At 42.7% G+C, this 23,399-nt stretch overlaps 1 protein-coding gene across 2 annotated transcripts in view; it reads right to left on the reverse strand.

Moving 5' to 3' along the window:
* The window catches only part of NTRK2 (neurotrophic receptor tyrosine kinase 2), a 399,796-nt gene extending 379,154 nt beyond the window's left edge, over window positions 1-20,642 (reverse strand). Inside the window, exons 1-4 of one of the 2 annotated variants that reach the window (XM_029203241.1) lie at window positions 12,722-13,051; window positions 12,076-12,195; window positions 11,614-11,831; window positions 10,553-11,125 (exon numbers count right to left, since the gene is read on the reverse strand). In XM_029203241.1, the coding sequence (XP_029059074.1) occupies window positions 10,553-10,764 (212 nt within the window). In that variant the 5' untranslated portion in view covers window positions 10,765-11,125; window positions 11,614-11,831; window positions 12,076-12,195; window positions 12,722-13,051. Of the gene's footprint in view, window positions 1-10,552; window positions 11,126-11,613; window positions 11,832-12,075; window positions 12,196-12,721; window positions 13,052-20,569 lie in introns of those variants that run through there. The other variant, XM_029203242.1, reaches the window with a different exon arrangement.
* Window positions 20,643-23,399: the final 2,757 nt, after the last annotated feature.

Raw genomic sequence — 23,399 nt, forward strand, 5'->3', positions numbered from 1 at the left:
TTGGAAGGAAGAGAGGAAAGGGCCGAGACTAAAGGGAAATGGAAGGAGAGGGGACAGAGCTAAAGGAAAACTTTTCTAAGATGTAAGGGACCTGGTCCTGCTTAAATTCTGATGTTGACAAGAGAAAGAGACTGAAAATACAGATGAGAGAAGGATAGTCATCAACAGAGAAAAGTCTAAGGGGATGGGATCTGTAATAGAGGTGGAGTGATTAGTTTCAGCCAAAGGCGCTCCAGCCCTTCCCGTCTACTGGAAGAAAAAGGTTCGTTTCAGATACAGGCAGTTTGTTCAAATGGAATATAAGTGGATGAGGCCACAAGAACATCACAAATATTGACAGAGAAAGAATAACCAAACTCAGCTGGGTTACTGCCATCATAGGAAGTAGAAATGGGGATTGCTCACATCCAGTCTACATGTCTAGGGCTCCCACTATTAACAGTGTAAAGTATGCACATTTGAAAGGGAGCACCCTTTGTGATTGGCCCCACGTCTGGCTGAAGCTGAAACAATCACCATATAAATGTGGGTTTTAGCCTCATGTGCACTGACTGTCCTTATCACATTATATTAAAATTAGATCTGTCTCTCCCACTAGATATAAACTACTCAGGGGCTTCTTGCTTCCATAAAGTACTTTATTTGTCTGTAGCATCACTAATGTCCTCAATAAACACTAGTTGAACTGAACTAATGTTTGCATGAAGTTTGAATTAGATGGCAGGCAGCCCAAATGACAATCGGGAAACATATTCCAGCCAGAAGGAAAGGAAAAGTTGATGGGGGCAGGAAGATGAGATTTGATTTCAGTGCACATTCCTGCTTTGGGGGGTCATAGAAGATGGAGACTGGCAAAGAGGCAAGCCAGTAAGAGATCCCTCCGGAGCACCACCCACAGGAATGGACCAAGAGTGGGCTGAAAAGGTCAGGACACACCAGAGTGGCAGGTGTTCCGATCACATGTGAACATATGGATTAGCTGATGCAATTACCTAAAAGTGCAGGTAGAGAGTAGACGTTAAGAAAACTATCAAGAAAATGTTTGTTTCAATGAGTGGGAAACCTTAGGAGCACTGCCACCCAGGTTGGCAGGGAGCAGGTACCCTGCAAAGCCATCTGACCTGAGCTACAGAGGTGGACTTGGAGAAACTCACTGAGAGGACTCTGTTGTTTAAGCCACCAGGAGGACTCGAGCAAGCTCTGGGCTGGCCCAGGGGAGGAGGCAAGGGCGAATTCCAGGACAGAAAAGGAAACACTGGTGCCCATGACTGACTGATTCAGAACCACAGAACCTTTCAGAAATTAGAGTCCATCTGAATCCCAACCTTCTGTTTCAGGATTAGGGGACTGGCTCGTGAGATTAAATGGCTCACCCAGGATCCCAGGTTCTGATGCTGTGAGAGTGTGGATATGAACCCCCACTCCCATCTCCCCATCCAGGTCCCCTTCAGTTACACCAGGTTCCTTTACGCTGCTGCCTCTCTGACTACATTAACCTTAGCAGGCCAGGTTCAGGTGGAGCCATGGTGATGACCCACAGGTCCTGTAACCCAAGATTTCTTCACAATCCACGAAAGGGGCTTTGCAGCCAAGCACCTGCCTGAGCGTGTGTGTGTATGTGTCTGTGTCTGTGTGTGCGCGTTGGGGGCAGCGGGGAGGGGGATAAGAAACATCACCAGAAACAGAGGAAGGAGACTGAAGGGTCACAGAGGGAGAAGGCCAAACCTAGACTGCAAGGACAACACGCCAGAAGCAAAATCCCCCGTGACACTCTGAGTTCAGGGTGACAGCAGAGGGGCTGTGAAGTAAAGCTGAAAGCAGACCAAAAAGGGTATGTGGTTGGTTGGTTGGTTGGGTTGTTTGGAGAGAGGTGCTTGTTTTTCTACCATGCCTTGCCAGAGAACTTAGTGGCCACCGTGTCAAGCTCTGTGGCCCACCACTCCCCGGCCCCGGGAGTGAATGGTAAGTAAGCCCAGGCTCAAGAAGGGAAGCGAGCTGTCCCCACTGCGAGCCACAGTCAGAGAATTTGGGCCCAGACCCCTCTACCACCTCACAGCAGGGAACTCCAGGGCACACGAAGCAGAAACAACTTTTATGACAAAGATTAGAGTTTAGAAGAACCCACCTTTTAAAGTGCACCATATTTCAGAGGTCGAAAACCAAAATTTTAATGTCTTTTGGTTTAAATGACGCTATTGTAGAACTGTTCAAAAATACTTCACTGAAATAAAATTTTTGTTTCTGTTGAGGACTGATCAAAGAGCACAGACACATGGGTTTCTGAGTAGCCAGGTCAGCTAACGGACTCGCTGCTCTAAAGCTCACATATTTAACCTAGAGAAGACTTCCTGTCAGGTCCTCATCGAGAGAAATGCAGAATGATTAAAACAAATTTTTAAAAAGTCTGGGTGGGGATGTAATGTACAGCATGGTGACTATAATCAACAAGACTGTATTATATATTTGAAACTTGCTAAGAGAGTAGATCTTCAAAATTCTCATCACACGAAAAAAAATGTGCTAACTGTGTGCTGATGGATGTTAACTAGATTTACTGTGGTGATCATTTTGCAAAATATGCAAATATTGAATCATTATGTTGCATGCCTAAAACTAATGTAGTGTTGTAAGTCTATTCTATCTCAATTTTTTTAAAGTCTGGATGGTTTAAGGAAGTAAATCCTAAATTGTTAGAAAAATTGTACAATTCAAGATAATTAAGTCGAAAGGACCACATCTAGTAGAGTTTTATACGTATATGTATATATTCATAGACACATGGTACACACATAAATAGAATTCTGGTGTGGGGGGGTGTCTGTCTGTCCAAGAAATTATTGGGATATGAAGATTACAGGAAAGGGTGGGGTACTAGATAGCAATAGGTCATTCTTTGCAGTAAAAAAGGGAACTGTAAATGATGTGTGATTATTAAAATTTTTACCCTATACTAGAAGATGCCATATTCCCAAGGACATACAAATCATTTATTTTCTAATAGTATAACAGGTTACAAAGGAGGAGATGATGGTAGAAGGGAAAAGACATGCATGAAGCCTCAGTCCACCTCCTTCCCGTTGCCATGCTGTTTAACTTGTGAACATTTGAATATCTACTCCTCCTAAAATTGCTTGTACTCTCAAGGCGAAATTTGGGCAGGTGGGGCTGAGCAGACAAAGCCCTAAGCGAGACACTGGGTAAAATTCTCTCCTGAATTATTCTCTGCTTGACCAGAGAGCCCTGGGCAAGCCAATCAACCTGACAGTCCCTCCGAGGCTGTCAGGACCTTCCCACCTACTTCAGAGCGAGGTTTTAAACCTAAATAAGCAGATGTCTGTCAAGTGCTTTCCAGGCCCCTTGGGGAGAAGCCCTGCATGAAACCAGCGGTATTGTGTATGTCTCAGAAGTGTGCTCATAACTGGAAAAGCCTTAGTGCAGGCTGCATACAGCATACAAAATGGTAGCAGAATGAATTCTGAACGTGAGTCCATACTCCTTAAGTTTGTTCACTGGCTCAGCCATCAATCTTGGGGCAGTGAGAAGTCAGGGGAAAACAGAAGGCTGGAAATAATAGTACTCTCTGGCCACAGGGCTTCCATGGGAGCTAAGACAGACTTTGTACACAGGGCTGTGGGTTCCTCCACGTACATAACCACCCCGACTGTGGCAAGGACTCCAGGGCAGCAGCCTCCATTCTGCTCTGTCTGCTCTGCCCTCCCTCCTATCCCAACCTACCAAGATGGTCCAGCAGGTGCAAGGTCAGCGTCCCTCACTGCAGCCAACTCATGAAGGCTTTTCTCTGTAGCCTGACTTTTGTGTATGCATTACTTTACAGAAGAGGAAGACTTAAAATTAAAACAAACAAACACACTCACAGTAAAGTAAACAAAAAAAAATGTATTTCTTCCCATGTAAAGATCAAGTGATTGCTTTAGGATCAGGAGCTCATGAACTTTTAAACTGCTTTGTCTCCCGTGGAGACGGGTTCACGTGGACGTAGCCAGACCAAGCTTGTCTGCACATCTCTGATGCTTCTCAGATGGTGAGCTGGAGTCAGGACCAGTCCAAGGACACAGAACAGAGGGGAGGTATCCTAAAGTGAGGACCTTGGCATTTCGGGATGCCAGGAGGAAGCTTCTAGGCCCCACGATGTCTTTAATGCACCGTGGCCTTAAAAGCGACTCTCTTCACTGCCCCTTGTTCATGCAGAGGAGGTTGGAGCAAAGCATTTCTAAGGCCCCTTTTTTCCCGTGATCCTGATTTTAAGTGACCCTGTGACCTTGGTCTCATCAGCCCAGCACTAACATGCCACGAGTCTTCTGAGCAGCTCACATTTAAAAAGACATGGATGTACTCTGAAATAACCTATATGGGAAAAGAATCTTAAAAATAAGTGGATATATGTATATGTATAACAGATTCACTTTTCTGTACACCTGAAACTAACACAACATTGTAAATCAACTATATTCTAATAAAAATAATCAAAAATAAAAATTTTTAACATCTTTATTGGAGTATAATTGCTTTATCATATTGTGTCAGTTTCTGCTTTATAACAAACTGAATCAGCTATATGTATACATATACGCCCATATCCCCTCCCTCTTGCGTCTCCCTCCCACCCTCCCTATCCCACCCCTCTAGGTGGTCACAAAGCACTGAGCTGATCTCCCTGTGCTATGTGGCTGCTTCCCACTAGCTATCTATTTTACATTTGGTAGTATATACATATCCATGCTACTCTCTCACTTCACCCCAGCTTACAACTTCCCCTTCCCCGTGTCCTCAAGTCCATTCTCCACGTCTGCGTATTTAAAAATAAAAATTTTTTAAAAGACATGGATGGTTTGGAGAATTCAGAGCAGATACTGAAAACATGCACATAGGACATGATGACACTAAAAGTCCTCAGATTCTCTCACTGCTGGGCTCTGAGCACACAGCACCACTATTACTTGATAGCTGATGTATAAACTGCACTTTTTCCTGAACGAAAGCTTTGTGGAGCTTCAGAATCAGAGCATGGAATCCAAAGCCCTAGGTTTACATCTGACAGGCTCAGGCCCAGAGACATTAAGGAGCTGTTTCAAGATCAGGTAACTCCTGACTCAAGCTTTCTGTAACATACGGAGTTCTTTGGAAATATGTAAGCTTAGTACCTATGCATTATTTTTCTTCCCAGCTTTAGAACAAACACGTGCATTCATTCACTCCTTCATCTCTGAGATGAATATTTATGACTTCCCAGTCCTTTGGACAGCCCAGAGAGCAAAGTGAGTGGTGAGAAGGCATCCTGATTATGTGGGATCTGGACACGGGGAGGGGGAAGGGTAAGCTGGGATGAAGTGAGAGAGTGGCATGGACATATATACACTACCAAATGTAAAATAGGTAGCTAGTGGGAAGCAGCCACATAGCACAGGGAGGTCAGCTCGGTGCTTTGTGACCACCTAGAGGGGTGGGATAGGGAGAGTGGGAGGGAGATGCAAGAGGGAGGAGATATGGGGATGTACATATATGTATAGCTGATTCACTTTGTTATACAGCAGAAATTAACACACTGTTGTAAAGCAATTATACTCCAATAAAGATGTTAAAAAATAAAAATAAAGAAATCAAATATGGAGCTAAAATTATCAGGCCACTGCAGAGCTCAGATCTCTGCCACCTGGGTAGTGAGATTTGTGTTTTAAAGACTTAGACCAAATAGATTATGACAATGATCAATCAACTATTAATAACGCAAAGCTCAGGTTTTTTCTATCCCTTTCTTTCTCTCACACACATCAAACGAGAAAAACATCGCCCTGTCTAAATAACCACTCCCCCAAATCACCCAATTGATTTGTAAACACTAAGAAGAACCAAAACTCGGTATTGCTCTAAGGAGCAGCAGGTTCAATGCCACATTCTACCCCACAGCTTTTGAACCTATAAGAAGGTCTCTAGAGAAGTGGTAAAGTTAGTTGGAGGGATAATGTCAGGGTATGATATTCAGTAATGGCTTGATAATGTTTCTCTTCCTAACAGGCAAGATGAGCAATGAGTTAAAACAGGAGGCACTTGCTTGGTGCCAAAGGTTAAAAAAAAAAAAAGGAAAGGAAAGAAGGAAGCAAGGGAGAAAAAAGAAAGAAAGAAAGAAAGAAAGAGAGAGAGAGAGAGAAAGAGAAAGAAAGAAAGAAAGAGAGAGAGAGAAAGAGAAAGAAAGAAAGAAATGAAGAAAAAGAAACCTAAAACAGAAAAAGAAAAGAAATTCAATTCCCTTTCCCCAGCTAAATAAAAACTCTAGGTTTTATAGCCCTATGACCTAGAGATAGTCAAAGAAATCATACAGAATGTTCCTGAGGAGAAAGGGACCTCAACTCTCAGCTGCTCAGCCAACTTTTCGGCTTAGAAAATGTCTTTACAAGGGAATATTGAAAAAACACAAACAGAGGTTTACAGGATAGAAACAGTGAAAGATCTTAAACAGAGCTAAACACAGTGCTGGAGAGCTATGACCACATCATCTCAACTTCCCATTACTTGCTTCTAATAGCATATAACCCAGGCTCTTCTCTTAACTCTAGTGCTCCGAATTCCCATAAGGAAATATCACTTTTCGGAGAAGAAAAAAAAATCAAACACATTTTCCTTTATAGTCAATGAGAGGTGATGGAAAGGGGGAGGTGGAAGAAAGTGGGGTCAGAAGGTCAGGGGATCTTTCGGTTGTTTTACCCAATGTAATAAAAACCTCCTCGATGTAGAGATAGAAGATATGAAACTAAGAAGATTTCAAATGGTTGTGCTGAGCTGAATTCTGTAAATACCTTCACCAGGAAGACAACATGCTTTCAACTCCAGCTTGCAAGTTGTATTGAATAATGAATGATGTAAATAAGACCACCTTATTTATTAATAAGTCCAGTGTAGCTTATGCAACCACACTCAAAACTTAAGTCTGTGGTTCTTAAATGCATGTAAAGCACAATTCAAGGTTCTAGAAGCCCCAATGGAGGGGCTGAGAAGTAATATCAGAGTAATAAAATCCGATGCCTTTCACTGAATCCTTATAATGGATCCAGAATTTTTTTTAGTACAATTAATTGCCATGGAAAAGCTTACTAAGGTGAGAGAGCCAAAATCAATGGGTTAATGACATAACATTACAGCTGCTTAACCAAGCCAACAATAAATTGCATACAGAGGCTCTGGCAGCAGAAACTACAAATTCTATTTATGTTGTACTAAGAGGAAAAATATTAGACTGGTCTCCAAATATTAATCCAAAATCAGCAGATGTCACCAAGGAAAATTAGAAATAAAAGGTCATTGCTGGTCTTCATAAAATATGGGCAATATAAAAATGCCCTTTCACAACCATGTGAATATACTTAACACTTCTGATATGGCAGACTTTATGTCATGTGTTTCTGACCACAATTTTTACAAATCCATGACCTATTTTATATTTCAACCATACCTCTTACCACTAGGTGAGACAGAACTTGTCCTTTGCAAAGCATTTTGCCACATTCTGAGACTTAAAGGTCTGGTTACATAACTCCAACCACAGACTTTACTCTTGAATCCCATTTATATGTGACAATAGTATTGTTCGTAAATTTAACTTAGCACTGTTTTGGTGTAACCATCTCCAAATAACAGAAGCTGGCACATACTGGCAGTGTGATGTTAGGCAGCTGTGATGTGTATCTATAGACAGACGTAGATCTAGACAGGGGTCACGTTAGTGGGTAAAGAGTATGAGACAGACACTGTGAAGGGGAGATTTTTAATAAAATAGGTTCAAACAGTGACTGAAAATGAAATGTCAGCGTGGCTTAAAATATGCATATAGAATCAAAAAATAAAATCCTCTCCCTTAATTAGTCTATACATATATTTGTAAAATGTTCTACCACAGGCTCTCTCTGCACCTTAAAAGGCACAATGGTTGTGCTTTCCCCCCAAAATATAGATATTAAAAGATTTACTATTTTTAAATGATAGGGCAAACTGTTGTTTCAGCAAGTTCTAATCACGGTTTATTTAGTTACATCGGTCCTATTTTTAAAAGATAGAAACATATAATTTCAGCTAAACTCCATTAAACTAGAACTTTAAAACAGGTTATTTTAGGAATACCATTGGGTCTAATAACAAAGTTAAAAAAAAAAGTGTAATTTGGTTTCAACTGCAGCTGGTATCCACTGGCCGAGAATTTAAAAGCTGTTTAAGCAAATATTAATATGTAAGAAAGACAGCACAGATGGTGTCATATAAGGATGAGAGTGAAACAAGCCCTACCACTGATGTCACTTTGATATCAAAGCAGCAAGATTCAAAATAATTATACAAAGTGCTTTCCAAACAAAGATTTCAATACATTCTACAGATAAAGACACTGGGACACAAACTGCCCAGGCTCAAATAAAGCTGAGGGGATGAGCAGACAAAAGTACTTTTTCTCAGAGTTCACCCCTATCAGCCTGACTCATGTTTCTAACCTAATTCTCCATCATGAACACTTAGCCTACACACCTCTCCGTTCTATCAGTCTCAGTGGATTTTCAAATCAAAAGAAGAAAATGAGTAGAAATTAGGAGTTATGATTAGCCATTATTAAATGAATAACTGTGACAAATGCTTTGGTAAATGTAAAAAAAAAAAAAAATTAAGCCTGAAAATAGGAACCTGCCATCAGATAAAAAAGCAACAACAATTGTGAGAACTAATACATGAAAGCTCTACTCAAGTCTGTTAATTTCATATATATCAGGCAGCTAAGGCGTAAAGTAATATTTTTGAAATTTAAAGAGAGTTTTATTTTTCCTCCAATTATGGCCTTAAAAAGTACTAAAATGAAAAAAAAATAAGCCCTAGTTTTCCTCCTTCATTATGTATCTATCACCTAATACAGAATTTATAAACAATCACAAAAGAAAACAACATCAAACTGTACACAGACACTCCCCATGGCCTCAAAATAGTCTAAAGAGCTCTGAATTCCATATGGCTTCCTCCGTCTGACTACTGACACCCCATCTCATGAAAAAGACACAGATCCTGACAGAGGGCCACGGACACTTTGACCAGCCTGGCACGCTTCCACCAGCCCAAGCCAGGGCCAGCGCAGTCGGGGCCCTACCCACCCTTCCTCTCCAGCCCTGCCTCTGCCCTCCTTGCCAAAACGATTGCCATCCGAGCATCCCAGAGCCAGCCTGACAGTTGGCTGCTCCCGGCACGTCTCAGCACTGCTGCGCCGGCACGTTTCTGCTCTGTTCTGTTGTCATTGCCTTCTGCCTGAGCCTTCTAACAGGAGCATCACCAGCAGAACAAACAACAGAGACTGGGAAGGTCTCTTACTTACATTAAAAAACAGGTTGTCTCGATCAACTACGTTGGCACAACCAGGGCGGGCGTTATCCGTGGGGGGGGGGGGGGGAAATGCATGCGCACTCGCCAACCGGAAGGCCACAGCCCAAGCCCTACTTTCAGGGCTGCCTATCGTGGTGTCAAAGAGCCTCAAGAAAACCAGGAGAAACTTGGCCTTATAAGCCTCTATACGGATGAATAAAGTCTCATGTCAATGGAACATATAAAATGGCAAAGTCCCTGGGAGGTGGTGGGGGGGCAGGGAATCTCTAATAGAGGGGACAGGGGCACGCTGGAGAAAGGACTGGTGAATTCCTACTTGGTAATGGATTTGTCACAAGGCATCAGAATAGGAGGACAGAAATACATAATTCTGCTTCTCCATTCGACCAGGACAAGCTCAAGCATTTCCAGGGACCTAGGGGTCCCAGGCTAAAGGTAGCATTCATCAGATTATTACACACTGCTTTATCATCCAACTTCGTCCTGGGAAACTATTCAATGGGCGATTAAGATTTATAATCCAATCTCAGATACAATCTCAAAATTATATCTCTGGGAAGTCAAGTCCAAATTAAATCAGACCAGGCTTTTAGGCTTCCAACGATCACATTTTCTCTTTTGAGCCAGTGCATTTCAACTCTCAGAACTTCTCCTCTTACAGATCATTTTCAAGGCCATCTCTGGATGCAATCTCTTAAGCAAAATCTGATATAGAAAATGAAAAGGGAAATTGGTGAACCCCAAACCTCAAAGAACGAAGCTAAGTGGGGGGACTCTAACTTCCTTCAACAGATTTTTCAAAAGTTAATTATTTTAACCTCCTTTCTCATAAATATGACTGGAACTTCTCCTAACACAATATACACAGAGCACCTTATGAAACAAAAATATCCAAAACTAAGTTATTGCATATGGAAAGCCTAAAGCACACCCAGCAGGGCTTTGAAATATAAAGTGCATAGGAATATAATATAGTAGACATTTGGAACATTTTAAATTGTCACACTTCTCGTGTCAGCAGCCCCAAGGCAGTGAAACAGGTAACTGACAGATGGTCCAGCCCTGCACCTCTCACCTCTGACTTCTCCCCAGACTTGAAACAACACTCATGCCCAGGACGGACCCGCCCGGCCAGCCCCGGCCCTAGAGGCCAGGAGAGGAGGAAGGAGGGAAAGCACCAGCAACTCACATTTCGGTGATGTTCTCGGGGTCTGCACTGGTAGACTCCAGCCTCGGAAATGCCACGATGCCAGGAAAAGGGTCGCTGCACCAGATCCGAGAGGCGCTGCATTTGCAGGATGTGGGACAGGCAAGAGCGGCCCTCCAGAAGCCCACGACCAGCCAGCAGAAGCCCCAGAGCTGCGCCATGGCGGGCCCATGCCACCTCGTCCAGGACGACATTCCTAGCCACCAGTGCCAGCCCGAGTCAGACTGAGTACGTGTCCCTGCGCGGCACCGGTCGGCCTCCCCTGCCGGTGCTGGGTGGCCTTTGCCCCGCTCGCCGCTGTCTCCTCTTGGTGCTCGTCTCAGGGTGCAGAGCCGAGCGTGTCCGGGGTTGAGCGTGTCCTGGCGGACGGCACCGTTCACAGTGGCAGGGGCATCCCGGGCCTCCTCACAGGGGGCGCTACCGCCGCTCGGGGCTCCGCCGCGGCCGCCGCTGCATGGCCCGGCGAGCCGAGCACCGGCCCGCGGCGCTCCCGGGACGCTCTGGGGCCCAGGCTCCTGGCTAGACTCGCGCTGAGATCCGGGACGCACCTCGGGGCTGAGGACAAACAAACACGCGTAAGACTGAGCTGAAGACCCCATACACCACGAATTGGGGTACTCTCCCTCCGCGCTCGCGTCACCCCCACCCCGAGCCCAGCCGGGGACTGTGGATGGATGAGTGCCCAGCTCCGGCCCCAGGAATAAACTGGCTCCTCGATGGCACTGACGCCGCGGGGCCTCCGGTGTGCTCACTCTTTCCCTGAGCCTGAGGTTGAGGGAGGGGAAATAGGGCAAGGGTCCCCGCGACAGGATTCCATGACACGGACCAGGGGGAGGACCCTTTAAAGGGAGACGCGGAGACTGCCAGGGACGATGGTTCCGCGACGGGGCTCCCGAATGATGCTGCAGAATCCGCCACGGCCCCTGGGCGCAGGGGGCGCGGGCAGGTGGCGCGGCGCGTCCCACCTGGGGAGCCGCCGCGGCCGCCCCAGCGGGGGGACAGTGAGGGCCGAGACGACGGAGGGCACTGTCCGCGCTGCTCACCCGGGCTCTGGCACCTACCGCCCGCCGGCGGCGCCTGGGTCCAGGCTCCTCCTGCCGCTGGGCACGGAGCTCGGAGAGCGCGAGCGAAGGAGCGAGCGAGGCTCCTGCTCCAACCCAATTCCGGGAGCCGCCGCCGCCGCCGCCGCCGCCTCTGCTACTGCTGGTGAAGTGACGTGAGGGCTGACGCAGAGCAGGGGCAGAAACTCCAGAAAATTAGTCTGAAATCCAAAAACACACACGCTCATACACACACAAACCCATAACACCCTCCAGACAAAAGCAACAGGGAGAGGAGGGGAATCTGGGGGCGAGCAGAGAGGAGGGAAGCATCGGTGCCACTGGCCAGAAGCAGACAGCAGCAGCATGTGGGAGTTCACACACGCGCACACCCGCACACAGCCCGGCCGTATAGACGCGCGCGCCTGTGTGTGCTTGTGTGTGCGTGCATTTAGATCCAGGTACCTCTGAGATGAACCGTTGCTCCGCTCTGACGCCTCCCAGTCCCTACACACCACGGTCTCTTCTAATAACGCAGTAGAGGCCGTCTCCTTTTTTGAAATGGAAACCGGTCTCGGTTCAGCTCTGAAAAATGCGCTGATTCTTATTATAGGAATCCTCCCTCCCTTCTCCCTCCAGGCTGCATTCTCCTTTCCCATCCTGCCTAAAAGGGAGGACGAGCTATCCTAAAAATAAATAAATATTGTAAACACCAAAACATGTCCAGCATTGGTAACCAAGGATAACCGCCCCCATTCCGGGCAATCTATTTGGGGATCGGTGTTTTTGGAGGGTCTTCCTGTTTGTGCTTTGGCAGAGGAAGGGGAGTCTCCAAACGCAACTCTAGCTCTCTAAGTGGGTCTTTTTCTTGCTGTTTTCTGGCATCACACGCCCGGGCAACAGAGACATGTGAGGGAAAGGGAGCGCGCCTGACGCGTATTGGGTTCCCTAAATGCGCGGCAGCAACCCTGGCCTGTCCGATGTGTGGCGCCGCGTCATTTTTTCTCATCCTTCAACCTGTCAGGATGAAGCCATTCCCAGATCTTAGCTTCATTCCCCGCGATGCCCACCCCCACGCGGGGCACCCAGAGCCCTTGCTCCCCTGCCGTACCTTGCGCCTTTTCGTGTGTGCGCGGGTGTGCGCGAACGCGTGCCCTGCGCCCGCGCTGCCCGGAGCACGTCATACATCCAGCTACTGAGAAGCCCGGCGCGGGCAGAGCCTCGGGATCTCACTAGGGACAAATGAGGCGATCCGGGAGGGTCGGGTGACAAACCGTAACTGCTCTGCGGGTGCAGTTAAATGATGGCTGCGGGGCATTCGCAAGCCTTGTCTGAGAATCCGTCTTCCCATTTGCGGCTCGGAGAGTCTGTTTTTCCGCAGTCATTTGAAAGGGAACTGGGAAAATGCACCGCAGTGCCTCACACTTCCGAGGGCTCTGGTGCCCCCGCGCGGGAAGAGAGCGCCCGGCACGCTTGGGAGCACCAACCCACTGCCGCGGCCGCGCCGGGCACTGCACGGGGGGCGCGCTCTGGCTCCAGATGCGCAACCGGCGGCGCCCGACGCGTGCGCGCCCCTGCCCGAGTCGAGCTCGGCTATCCAGTCCTCGCCTAGCTTCCGCCCCGGGAAAAGGCGGGCTGCCCTCCCCGCGAAAAAGGGAGACGGGATGGGATCTCATCCAAAAGATAAGAATGGTCACCAATCTGTCCGAAGATGCTTGGGGTGGGAAGGATCGAGAACCCCGAACGTCAAAGTGAATGCTCACATCTCGGCAACGCCTTAAATATTACAAGGGAACTGAGAGCATTTAGTGGGGCTTTTCGTACAGACCCTGGGCGCTGAGTGTAAGCGGGAATCCTTGCGCAGCATCCAAAAATCTCGTTGCAGGGCGGGAGGACAAGGCCAGTAGGCCTTCCTCTCTCCATCATCACTCGGCTGTGACACGCATTGGATGCTGAATGGCCAGACTGAAGTTCATTTCTAGCTCGGCCCCTGCTGGGTGAGGATGTGCCAAAGTAGGGAAGCCAAGGGCAAAAATGTCTTGGTCCAGGTCATACAATAACACTCCTCCTCCTGCCTTGCTGATGTCCTTAATGGAGCTGCCCCTGCGGAACACCTGGGGGAAGAGTGTATACAGAAATACCCACATCTCTCTCACACCTCCACTCTCATCCCATTTTTCCCAGAAATGGCCCATTTGCACCCTAGTGGCTGCAAACTGTCAGTGCAACATCCAAAGGACAGTTTTAGAGTGGTGTGCAGACCAGAAGATTCTAATTATGTTGGGATATCTTTAGAATTTGTATTATAATAGATATATAATACTATTATATTTAGATTCTAAATATGCCCCCACTGAATTTCTCTCACTTAAAATTAAAACTGGCGGCCTCACTTCTAATCACCCTTCCCTTCCTGCCCTGTTTCTTCTATAGTACTTACCATCTTTTAACAGATCATTTACTTATTATATTTACTATTTATTGTATCTCTCCCAGTAGAATGTAAACTGCATGAAAGCAAGGATCTTTATTTTTTCATTAACACATCTCAAGGATGTAGTGGGTATTAAAATATACGTGTGTGTTTAATGAAATAAACTGAAGTTGAGATTCCTCAAATAGGCCATCCACATTCTCACTTTCTTTGTTTTTCTTTTCTTTTCTTTTTTAAAAAATATTTATTTGTTTATTTGTCTGCATCGGGTCTTAGTTGGCACCTGCCAGATCTTCATTGCTGCATGCAATGAAGCAAGCTCTTCCTTGCAGCTCGCTGGGCTGCTCTCTGGTTGTGGCACGTGGGCTTAGTTGCCCCAGGACATGTGGGATCTTAGTTCCCTGACCAGGGATGGAGCCCGTGTCGGGGAGCTAAGAAGGCAGATTCTTAACCCCTGGACCACTAGGGAAGTCCCCACATTCTCATTTTCTTAACCTCTAACCCTGCAAGTCTACCTGAATGATTGTCGCTGGACACCTTCCTTCCTGTCTCCACAATCTTCCCTGTGCTGTGAAAACTCACAGCATTTCTTGAAGCCTGACTTTCTGCCTTCTCTACTGGCCAGGTATGTTCTGGCACTAGGTCAGGGAAGGCTTCCCTCTGGTTAAGGCTGGTACCTCAACATTTTCATACACAGTGCCTGAAACACACTGGGCAATCAGTAACTGTTTCTCAACCCATAGAATTATGAATCTATCTCAGTTTAAGACCTACAAGGTATTTCACAGAGATATCACGGATTCTCAGACCATGGCTTTGTAGGTGATAGTGAACATTTTTCAGGTGGACAAAATAAAACAGAGATAATTTTCCCTAGATCATATGAACTCTTCAAGGCAGAGATGGAGACTAAGTATTGCAGACTGTTGCCTGTACTGGACCATGACGTACCTAGAACAATGTTTCTCAAACTATTTTCACCATGGCCTACAGAAAGAAATGCCTTTTATATCACAATCCAAGGCACACATACACATATACATATAACTAAAAAAAAGTTTCACTAAACAAAACTTATTTTCTCTTAATGCATAGAATACAATGATATTTTGTTTTCTATTTTATACGATTTCATTTTCTAATGCCTGTAATAACACAATAAATTGATTTTAACATTCAATACTGGGTTATTAAAACAGAAACAGAAATACTGCCAGTTTCTGCTTCTGACTAAGATGGAGTAATAGGGAACATTTAACCTCCCAGTCAAACCAACAACACACTGAACAAAACACCTGAAACAACAATTTTCAGGACAGTGGACACAAGACAATGAAGGCTGTGGCTCAGGGTGAGGGAACCCAGGCAGAGTCCAACTCCCTGAGTTAACGAGATATAGCTGAGAGTCCAGGGAAATCAAGGAGGGCAGAGTTCACAAGGACAGAGTAGCATGGAAGAGAGTGATGTAGTGAGGGAGCACCCCAGAGGTCTGCAGAGGGTCCCTCTTAAATATTCAGCAAAGTACTGATTAGCACATGCAGGTAATGAAACTACCTGAGGGCAGGGGAAGAAAAGATAAAAGGGAGCAGGGTCCCAGGGAGAAGGGAAACTGAAAATACCACATATCAGAATTTGTGCTCAATAAAGCTGGAAAAAAAGGCAGAAGTTAAACAAATTTTTTAGAAAAAGAATTTGTGGGATGCCACTAAAGCATCTTCAGGTATTTAGGAGGAATTCTATAGCACTAAATACCCGAAAAGAAGAAACATTTCTAACCAATGACCTCAATTTCCACCTTAAGAAACCAGAAAAAGGAGAACAAATCAAACACAAAGTAAACAGGAGAGAGGAATGGAAAACAATGCAATAAAACAAAAAACAGAAAAACAAGAGAGAAAATCTATGAAACCAAAAGCTGATTCTTTGAGAAGATGAGTAAAATTGATAAACCTCTAGCCAGACTGACCAGAAATGAAAGAGAGAAGACACAAATTATCAATAACAGGAATGAAAGAAATGACAACACTGGAGAGTCTATGGATATTAAAGGAATAATAAGAAAATATTGTGAACAACGCTATGCAGATAAAGCTGGCAATTTAAATGAAATGAGAGATAAAAGCTAACAAAGCTCACTATAGAAGCAATAGGTTACCTGAACAGTCCTGTATCTATGTCAGAAGTTAAATTTATAATTTAAAATCTTCCTATAAGAAAACTCCAGGCCCACATGGCTTCACTGGTGAATTCCACAAAATAATTAAGGAAAAATAAGACCAGAAAATGAATAGTACCAAAATATACCAGGAAAATGAAGAGGAAGGAACACTTTCCAACTCATTCTGTGAGCCCAGCATTGCCTTGATACCAAAATCAGACAAAGACATTACAGGAAAAGAAAACAACAAAGCAATATCCCTCATGAATATAACTGCTAAAATTCTAAACAAAATTTCATCAAATTGAATCCAGCAAAACACCATACATCCAAAAACATCATGATCAAGCAAATGAATTTTAGTTTAATATTTAAAAATCAATCAATGAAATTTACCGTATTTGCAGACTAAAAAGCTAAAAATTATATCACCATTTCAAAAGACACAGAAAAAGTATTTGACCAAGTCCAACATCTATTCCTGAAAACTCTTGGCAAACTAGAAATAAAAGGTAATATCCTCAACTGATAAATAGAATCTACAAAAGAACCCTACAGCTAACATAATGCTTAAAGTGGAAGACAGAATGCTCTTTCCCAAATATCAAAAAGGAGACAAGGATATCCACTTTCACCATTTCTATTCAACATTCTGCTAGAGATTCTAGTGCGTGCAATAAGTCAAGAAATATAAATAAAAACCATCCATATTGGAAAAGAAGAATAAAACTATCTTTATAAACAAACGACATGATCTCCTACATAGAAAATCCAATAGAATCTACAAAAAAGCTATTCATATTAATAAGTGAATTATCAAGTTTGCAGGATACAAGTTAAACGTTTACAAATTAATTGTATCATATACTAGCAACAAAAAAATAAGGAATTAAAATTTTTAAATAATACTAATTACAATAGCATAAAATATAAAATACTTAGAAATAAAGCACAATATATAAAAGGAAAAATGGATAAATTGGATTTTATAAAAATTAATAATTTCTGCTCTTCAAAACACGCTTTTAAGAGAATGAAAATAAAAGCCCCAAACTGGGAGACATATTTGCAAATCATATATCTAATAAAGGGCTTGTGGAGAGTTTATAAAGAACTCTCAAAACTTAATAATAATAAACAATTTTAAAACTGTGCAAATGATTTCAACCTACACTTTACCAAAGAAGGTATACAGGTGGCAAATAAGCACATGAGAAGATGCTCAACATCATTAGTCATTGGGGAAATGCAAAGTAAAACTACAATGAGATACCTACATCTCATTGTAATTTTAGAATGGCTAAAATTAAAAAGACTCACCACATCAAGTGTTGGCGAGAATATGGAGCAACCGGAACTCTCATACACTGCTGGCAGGAGAGTAAAATGACACAACCACTTTGGAAAAGTAGAACAGTTTCTTAAAAATTGAAGCATACACCTACCATGTGACCCAGCCATTCCACTTCTATGAACTTACCGAGGAGATATGTCCACACAGCAACTTAACATGAGTATTCATGCAGCTTTTTTTGTATAGCCAAAAACTGAAACAATTTGAATATTCATCAATAGGTAAATGGATAAACAAATTGTGGCATATCCATACAATGAAATGCCACTCAACAATGAAAAGCAATCAACTATTGATACCTGCAACCATATGGATGAATCTCAGAATAATTATGCTAAGTGAAAGAAACCAGACACAAAGAGTATACCCAGTATGATCCCATTTTTATAAATCTATAGAAAATGTAAACTATCATGACATAAAACAAATCAGAGATTGCTAGTGAGGTGCAAGGAGTGGGCAGGGAAGAGCCTGAAGGAGAAATGAAATAGGGACACAAGGAAGTTTAGAGGGTGATGAATGTATTCATTATCTTTATTGTGGTGATGGTTTCAATATTATCAAATTGTATGTTTAAATATGTTTAGTTTATTATACTTCAATTATACCTCTGTAAAGCTATAACATGCTAAAGTACTTTAACTGTGATCTTAAAACTGAATAAAAAATATTTAATAAAAATTTGAAAAAAAAAAAAAGCACGGAAGAAACACTGTCCTAGATCATCAGCTTCTTGTTCCCATTGAAATGCTATTAGCACCTCCAATTTAAGGAAGCAATTACAAAGTCTGGAAACTTTTTAATAAACTCAGATTCAGTGATGTTCTAATTTTAGAGGGACCTACAATGTAATAGTTTTCACATTTTGAAAAATGTTTGTGGAAACCATCATTCAAAAGATAGTGGCTCACACCTAGAAGAGCCCAAATGGCCATTAATAGTAGAGAAACTCAGTAAATTACAATGCTTCCATTTTTTAACATTACACACCTAATTAAAATGAGTTACAACTATATGCATTGACCTGGAGGCTTGTCCATAGTATATTAAGTGAATAAGGCAAGTCGCATGGTAATATATAGTCTGACCCTACAAAGAAAGCCGATAATGTGCTTTGTGGGTGTGTGCATATGGAGAAAGGCAGAGAATTATTGACACCAAATGTAACATTGGTAACCTAGAAAGATCAGAGAGGTTGTTTGAAGAAAGAGGAGGACAGATCAGAAAACCTGTGAAATATTTCTTTGGCATTAGTAACCTCCTTACCCATCACATGCCTTTTGTTTTTTTCACCTTTTCCTCTTTTTGCTGCCTCTTTTCCCCTCAGATCCAGTGTTACCCTATTTCTAGAGTCCCTCCCTTTGGTGGAAAGAACTGAATCTAAAGCATGTTTACAACCTAAATAATGTTCACCACTGGATGTTTCACTTTCCCGAGAATATCTGTATGTTAGTAGAGGACACTGGGGAGAAGACATAATCCAAAGGAATTTCAGGTACCACAGCATCCATAAATGGGAAGTGTTTGGGGATGTAGCACCTTCAACACTGGAGCCAGAGGCTGATATTCATGATCAGCCCCACACTCCCTCTCACCCCAATCCCCTCTTTTGCTGTTCAGAAAGTTTCCAAACTGTTTTCAACCTCACACCCTCCAACTCTGAGTTGGGGTCTCACATTTTCCCATCTCTCCCCACATAGTCGGTGAACTCCGTGCTGCCCTGTCACCCTGAACCATAGCCACACCCATGATTTCATCCCACTTCCTTCCTTCCCTGTGTCCAAACCTTCCACTTTTAACTCTTAGTCATACGCTTAACACACGCTAAGTCAACAGACTTATGGAGATTTTACGAACACCTAAAGGTAAGAGCATATGGAGAATATTTGACAGAGCTCCAGGAAATTGAAGTCATGTATAACTGGATGACCCTGAAATATAAGTTTGAACCATCAGTCTGACTAGGTCTCATGGTAAACTCTAAGTTGTTTTCCTAGTCTATGTCAATAGTCTTATATCAATACCCATACCTGCCCCTGTGTTGTCCTATTTGATCAAGAGCTATCTTATCACACCATCAAAGAACTCTGTTTTTTACAAAGGAATTTACTTATTCCTCAATAAAAAGTTATGGTATGTCTTTTCTGTGCCACCCAGCCTAGATTTATTAGGGCAGTCAAGTTCCTGGCTCCAATTCAACTGGCAATTACAATCCATGCAAAGAACAGTGTTTAGAGCCATAAAACCCTTAAAGGTAAAAAGGTACAAGCATTCAATTACAACAGACCTCTACAGATACTTAACTAAAAGTTCCTCTAACTGAAGTAGCAACCCATTAATAAGTCAACTTAGTGGGTTGTGACGAGGACATTTCTAATGAAATAGACTAGGCTATACTAGAATACAAAACATCCAGGTATATCACACATGTAAAGGTAATATTATTTCATGAAGCTCTCTTTCATTATGTGGTGCACTGGATTGTGTTATGAAGGCATTTCTTACTGTGATTCACAAACAAGTTTGAGATCCACTGGCAAAGTACAATGTCTCAGTCATTTGCAGAAATCCTCTCTACAAGGGGATACAATTCTAAGTCGGCCTGAACACTTCCAGCAACCCTCCCTTATCAGCACGTTAGTAATAAGAACTTTACAGATTATATTAAAGTTAGTCATTAAATTGTCACCAACTCTTTGAGGGAAGTAATTCTCTTATTTGTCATGGTAACCTTGACATCTAACAGAATACCTTGAAAGGAGCTCAATATATGTTGGTCGAATTAAAGTTAATCCCATTTTGCACACCTCTAATTACTAGAAAGTTCCATTTTTATGGAAGTCTGTATCTGCATCCCTAATAATTCTCATCCATTGCTCCTTAGTTTTAACCTCTTAGCTGCAAAAGAAAAAACGATGAAACCCCTTCTCCATGTCACACCCCTTTCAGTATTCAAATGTAGTGTTCATGTCCTTTTTAAACATCTCCAGGTTCTTTATCCATTTCTTATTACCTGTTTCCAAAGGTTTCAACATCATGGTTGTGATCTTCAACGTCCATAGTTTATGACCAATATCCTTCTAGACCCATGCTGTCCAATATGGTAGCCAGTAGCCTGAGTGGCTGAGTACATGAAATGTGGCCAGTCCAAAATGAAATGTGCTGTAAGTGTAAAATACACACTTAAGAGTAAAGATTTAGTTTAAAAAAAAGAAAAAGAAAAAAAAAAGAAAGAAAAGAAGGAAAAATATCTCAAAAAATTTTATATTGATTGATTTTATATTGAAATAATATTTTGAATTTATTAGGTTACATAAAATATATCAATATATCTTTTATCTGTTTCTTTTTACTCTTTTGGTGTGGAAAATTTTATTTACTTTTGTTTTTAAGTTATCAACTCAACATTTATTCTTCCTAAAAACCCCATTGCTGTTATCTTTGAATCAATGACCCAGATCATTGAGTTTTTTTGAGTCTTACAAAATCTTGAATCTTCCATCCAACAACCCCATTGTTCTTCCTATATTTTTTCACCTGCAGTTTTAATATATATGCTTTTCATGCATCCATTTAAATCACTGATAAAAATTATTCAACATGACAGGTCCAGACATTCAACTAGAGACATTATCTAGGCTGACATTCATTCCTTAACTAGTTAATTCATCTTTACATTGAGTGTGTCTATTTAACCAGCTAAGAATTCACCAAACTGAATTCCATCTGATGTCTCCCTTGACCCTTGGCCTGAGCCACCTATGTGCCACACACTCAATTGCATAAAGACCAAGCTAGTATTGCCCACTAGTCTACTACTAGTTCTTTGTTTGGGGGAAGAGGGTGTTGTTGTTTTGTTTGTGGTTTGGGGTTTTTTTTCTTTTTCTTTTTTTTCAATCCCCTTGAACTCATCTCTCATGCCAACTCCAGATCTGTCCTCATTCTAACCTGATGTCAAACAAGTACTCATATGGCTTTGTGACCTATACCTCCATTTCTTCCTTTGGTCCCTTTTCATCCTTATACCCTGTTTCTCCAATATTAAAATATCAGCTTCTTCAAATGAATTTGTCTTGACTGCTCTTTCAGTACTTGTGGCACTGGGTTGTCTTGGATAGTAATTCCTCCTTCATAGCTTAGGCTTGTGAAACCCAGCTATGGCACCTGGTCAGTTATACAATCATTCCCCTTCCCCTGATGTGGAAAGACACATTTCTTCAAGAGAAGAAGAGTAGAGTAGACAAGGGAGGATTGGTCTGAGAGACAGAATGAACAGCAATTTAGGTACATTCTGGAACCCACTTTTGGTCCTTTTTGGATAACTGAGGCATTTTCTATTCTTTTCTTCAATGTACCATCTCTCCCCAAGTATTACCATCTGTTGTTCCTTGATGACATAAATAAGTCCAGTAATGACCTTTATCATCTTTGCAGCTGTTTAAAATGTTACATTAAAAATGTTATATCTCTTTCAGGTCTCACTTAGCTAAGATGTCAAATTCTTGTTAACCATACTACCTCTACCATTTCCAACGTACAGATCCTTTTTCTCACCAGAGAACACAGAATAAGAGGTGAATAATACTGTGTTGTTTCTATGATCTGTCTCACCATCTGCCCCAGCTCTGAGCTTGTCTCTTCATTCTTCCTCTTCGTACTCTAAGCCTGGTTCCAACAGCTCTTTTTTATTGCTCTCTGTATTTTTTTACAACCTTAACGCATTCTGGGCTTCAAGTCCTTCTGCTACTGTTCTCACAGATTTGTGAAGCTCTATTGTGTTCAAAACTTGGCTATATACCTCACCTTCCAACTTGTTTCACACCAAAATCCACAGCCTAGTTACCTAAGGTCTCATTTCTTCCTCATGGGGATCATTCATGCCTATGTGGTCAGAATTTTATATTTTAGAGCTTCCCTTCTCTCTCAAATTAATATTCTCTTATGGAGTCAGCTAGTCGAAAAATTTTATCTCTTTTTCCTCAGAAAAAGAAAAGAAAAGAAAAGAAAAAAGTATTCTCTGAAGTCTAGGATACATAACAGTCTTCTCAACAGCCCATACTTAGCCAGTATGATCTCTAGTGCTACAACCAGGGCAATCTTGTGGGTTTCCATGGGCTTGTCATGAGTGACCTTCCCTCCCCATCCACTGAGCCCTAGGAACCCCTATAATAACCAAGCAACATTTCCTCAGGACCAGGACAATGGTATTATCCATGACTGAAGTGGAAGCATCCTAACAGAAAAGAGGAACAACGGGGCAGAATCAGGCTGAACCAGGGTTGTCTGACACTCCTTTCCAATTAGAGATGCTCTTTGTGAGGCTCAAACTTTGTGCTGTGCTTTGTCTTAATAAGAGAGGCCCCTCATTCCTGTGCCCATGTCTCCTCTTCCAAAGTTGTAATTTCAACTAACAGAGATGGGAAACACCTGTGTTGGAAGCTTATATCCCTAAGGTTTTCCATTTCTGTAATAGGTAGGGTAGAAGTTAACCTGCTTTGATAAAGAGACCCCTGAATACAGTAGCTCAAACGAGTAGGAAATTTATTTCTTTCTCATGTCACAGTTCAGAAAGAATGCACATTCCAAGAAGGATTCATGTACCTGTTCCATGGGCTTATCCACAGACTCGGACTCCTTCTATCTTGCTCCTCGGTCATTTTCCCAGGGTGTGTCCTCATATACTGATTCACCAGCCTGTAAGAAGGAAAGAGGACAAGAAATGGAGGGCAAATAACTTCCTTCTGAGGAAATGATGTGGAAGTTGTACATCACTTCCACTTACATTTCTCTGGTAAGAACTTAGCCAAGTGGCCATTCTTTTACTGCAAAACAGGTTGGGAAAT

This window comes from Monodon monoceros, unplaced genomic scaffold (genome assembly GCF_005190385.1).
Source record: "Monodon monoceros isolate NGI ecotype Baffin Bay Population unplaced genomic scaffold, NGI_Narwhal_1 Super_Scaffold_5, whole genome shotgun sequence".
NCBI lineage: Eukaryota > Metazoa > Chordata > Mammalia > Artiodactyla > Monodontidae > Monodon > Monodon monoceros.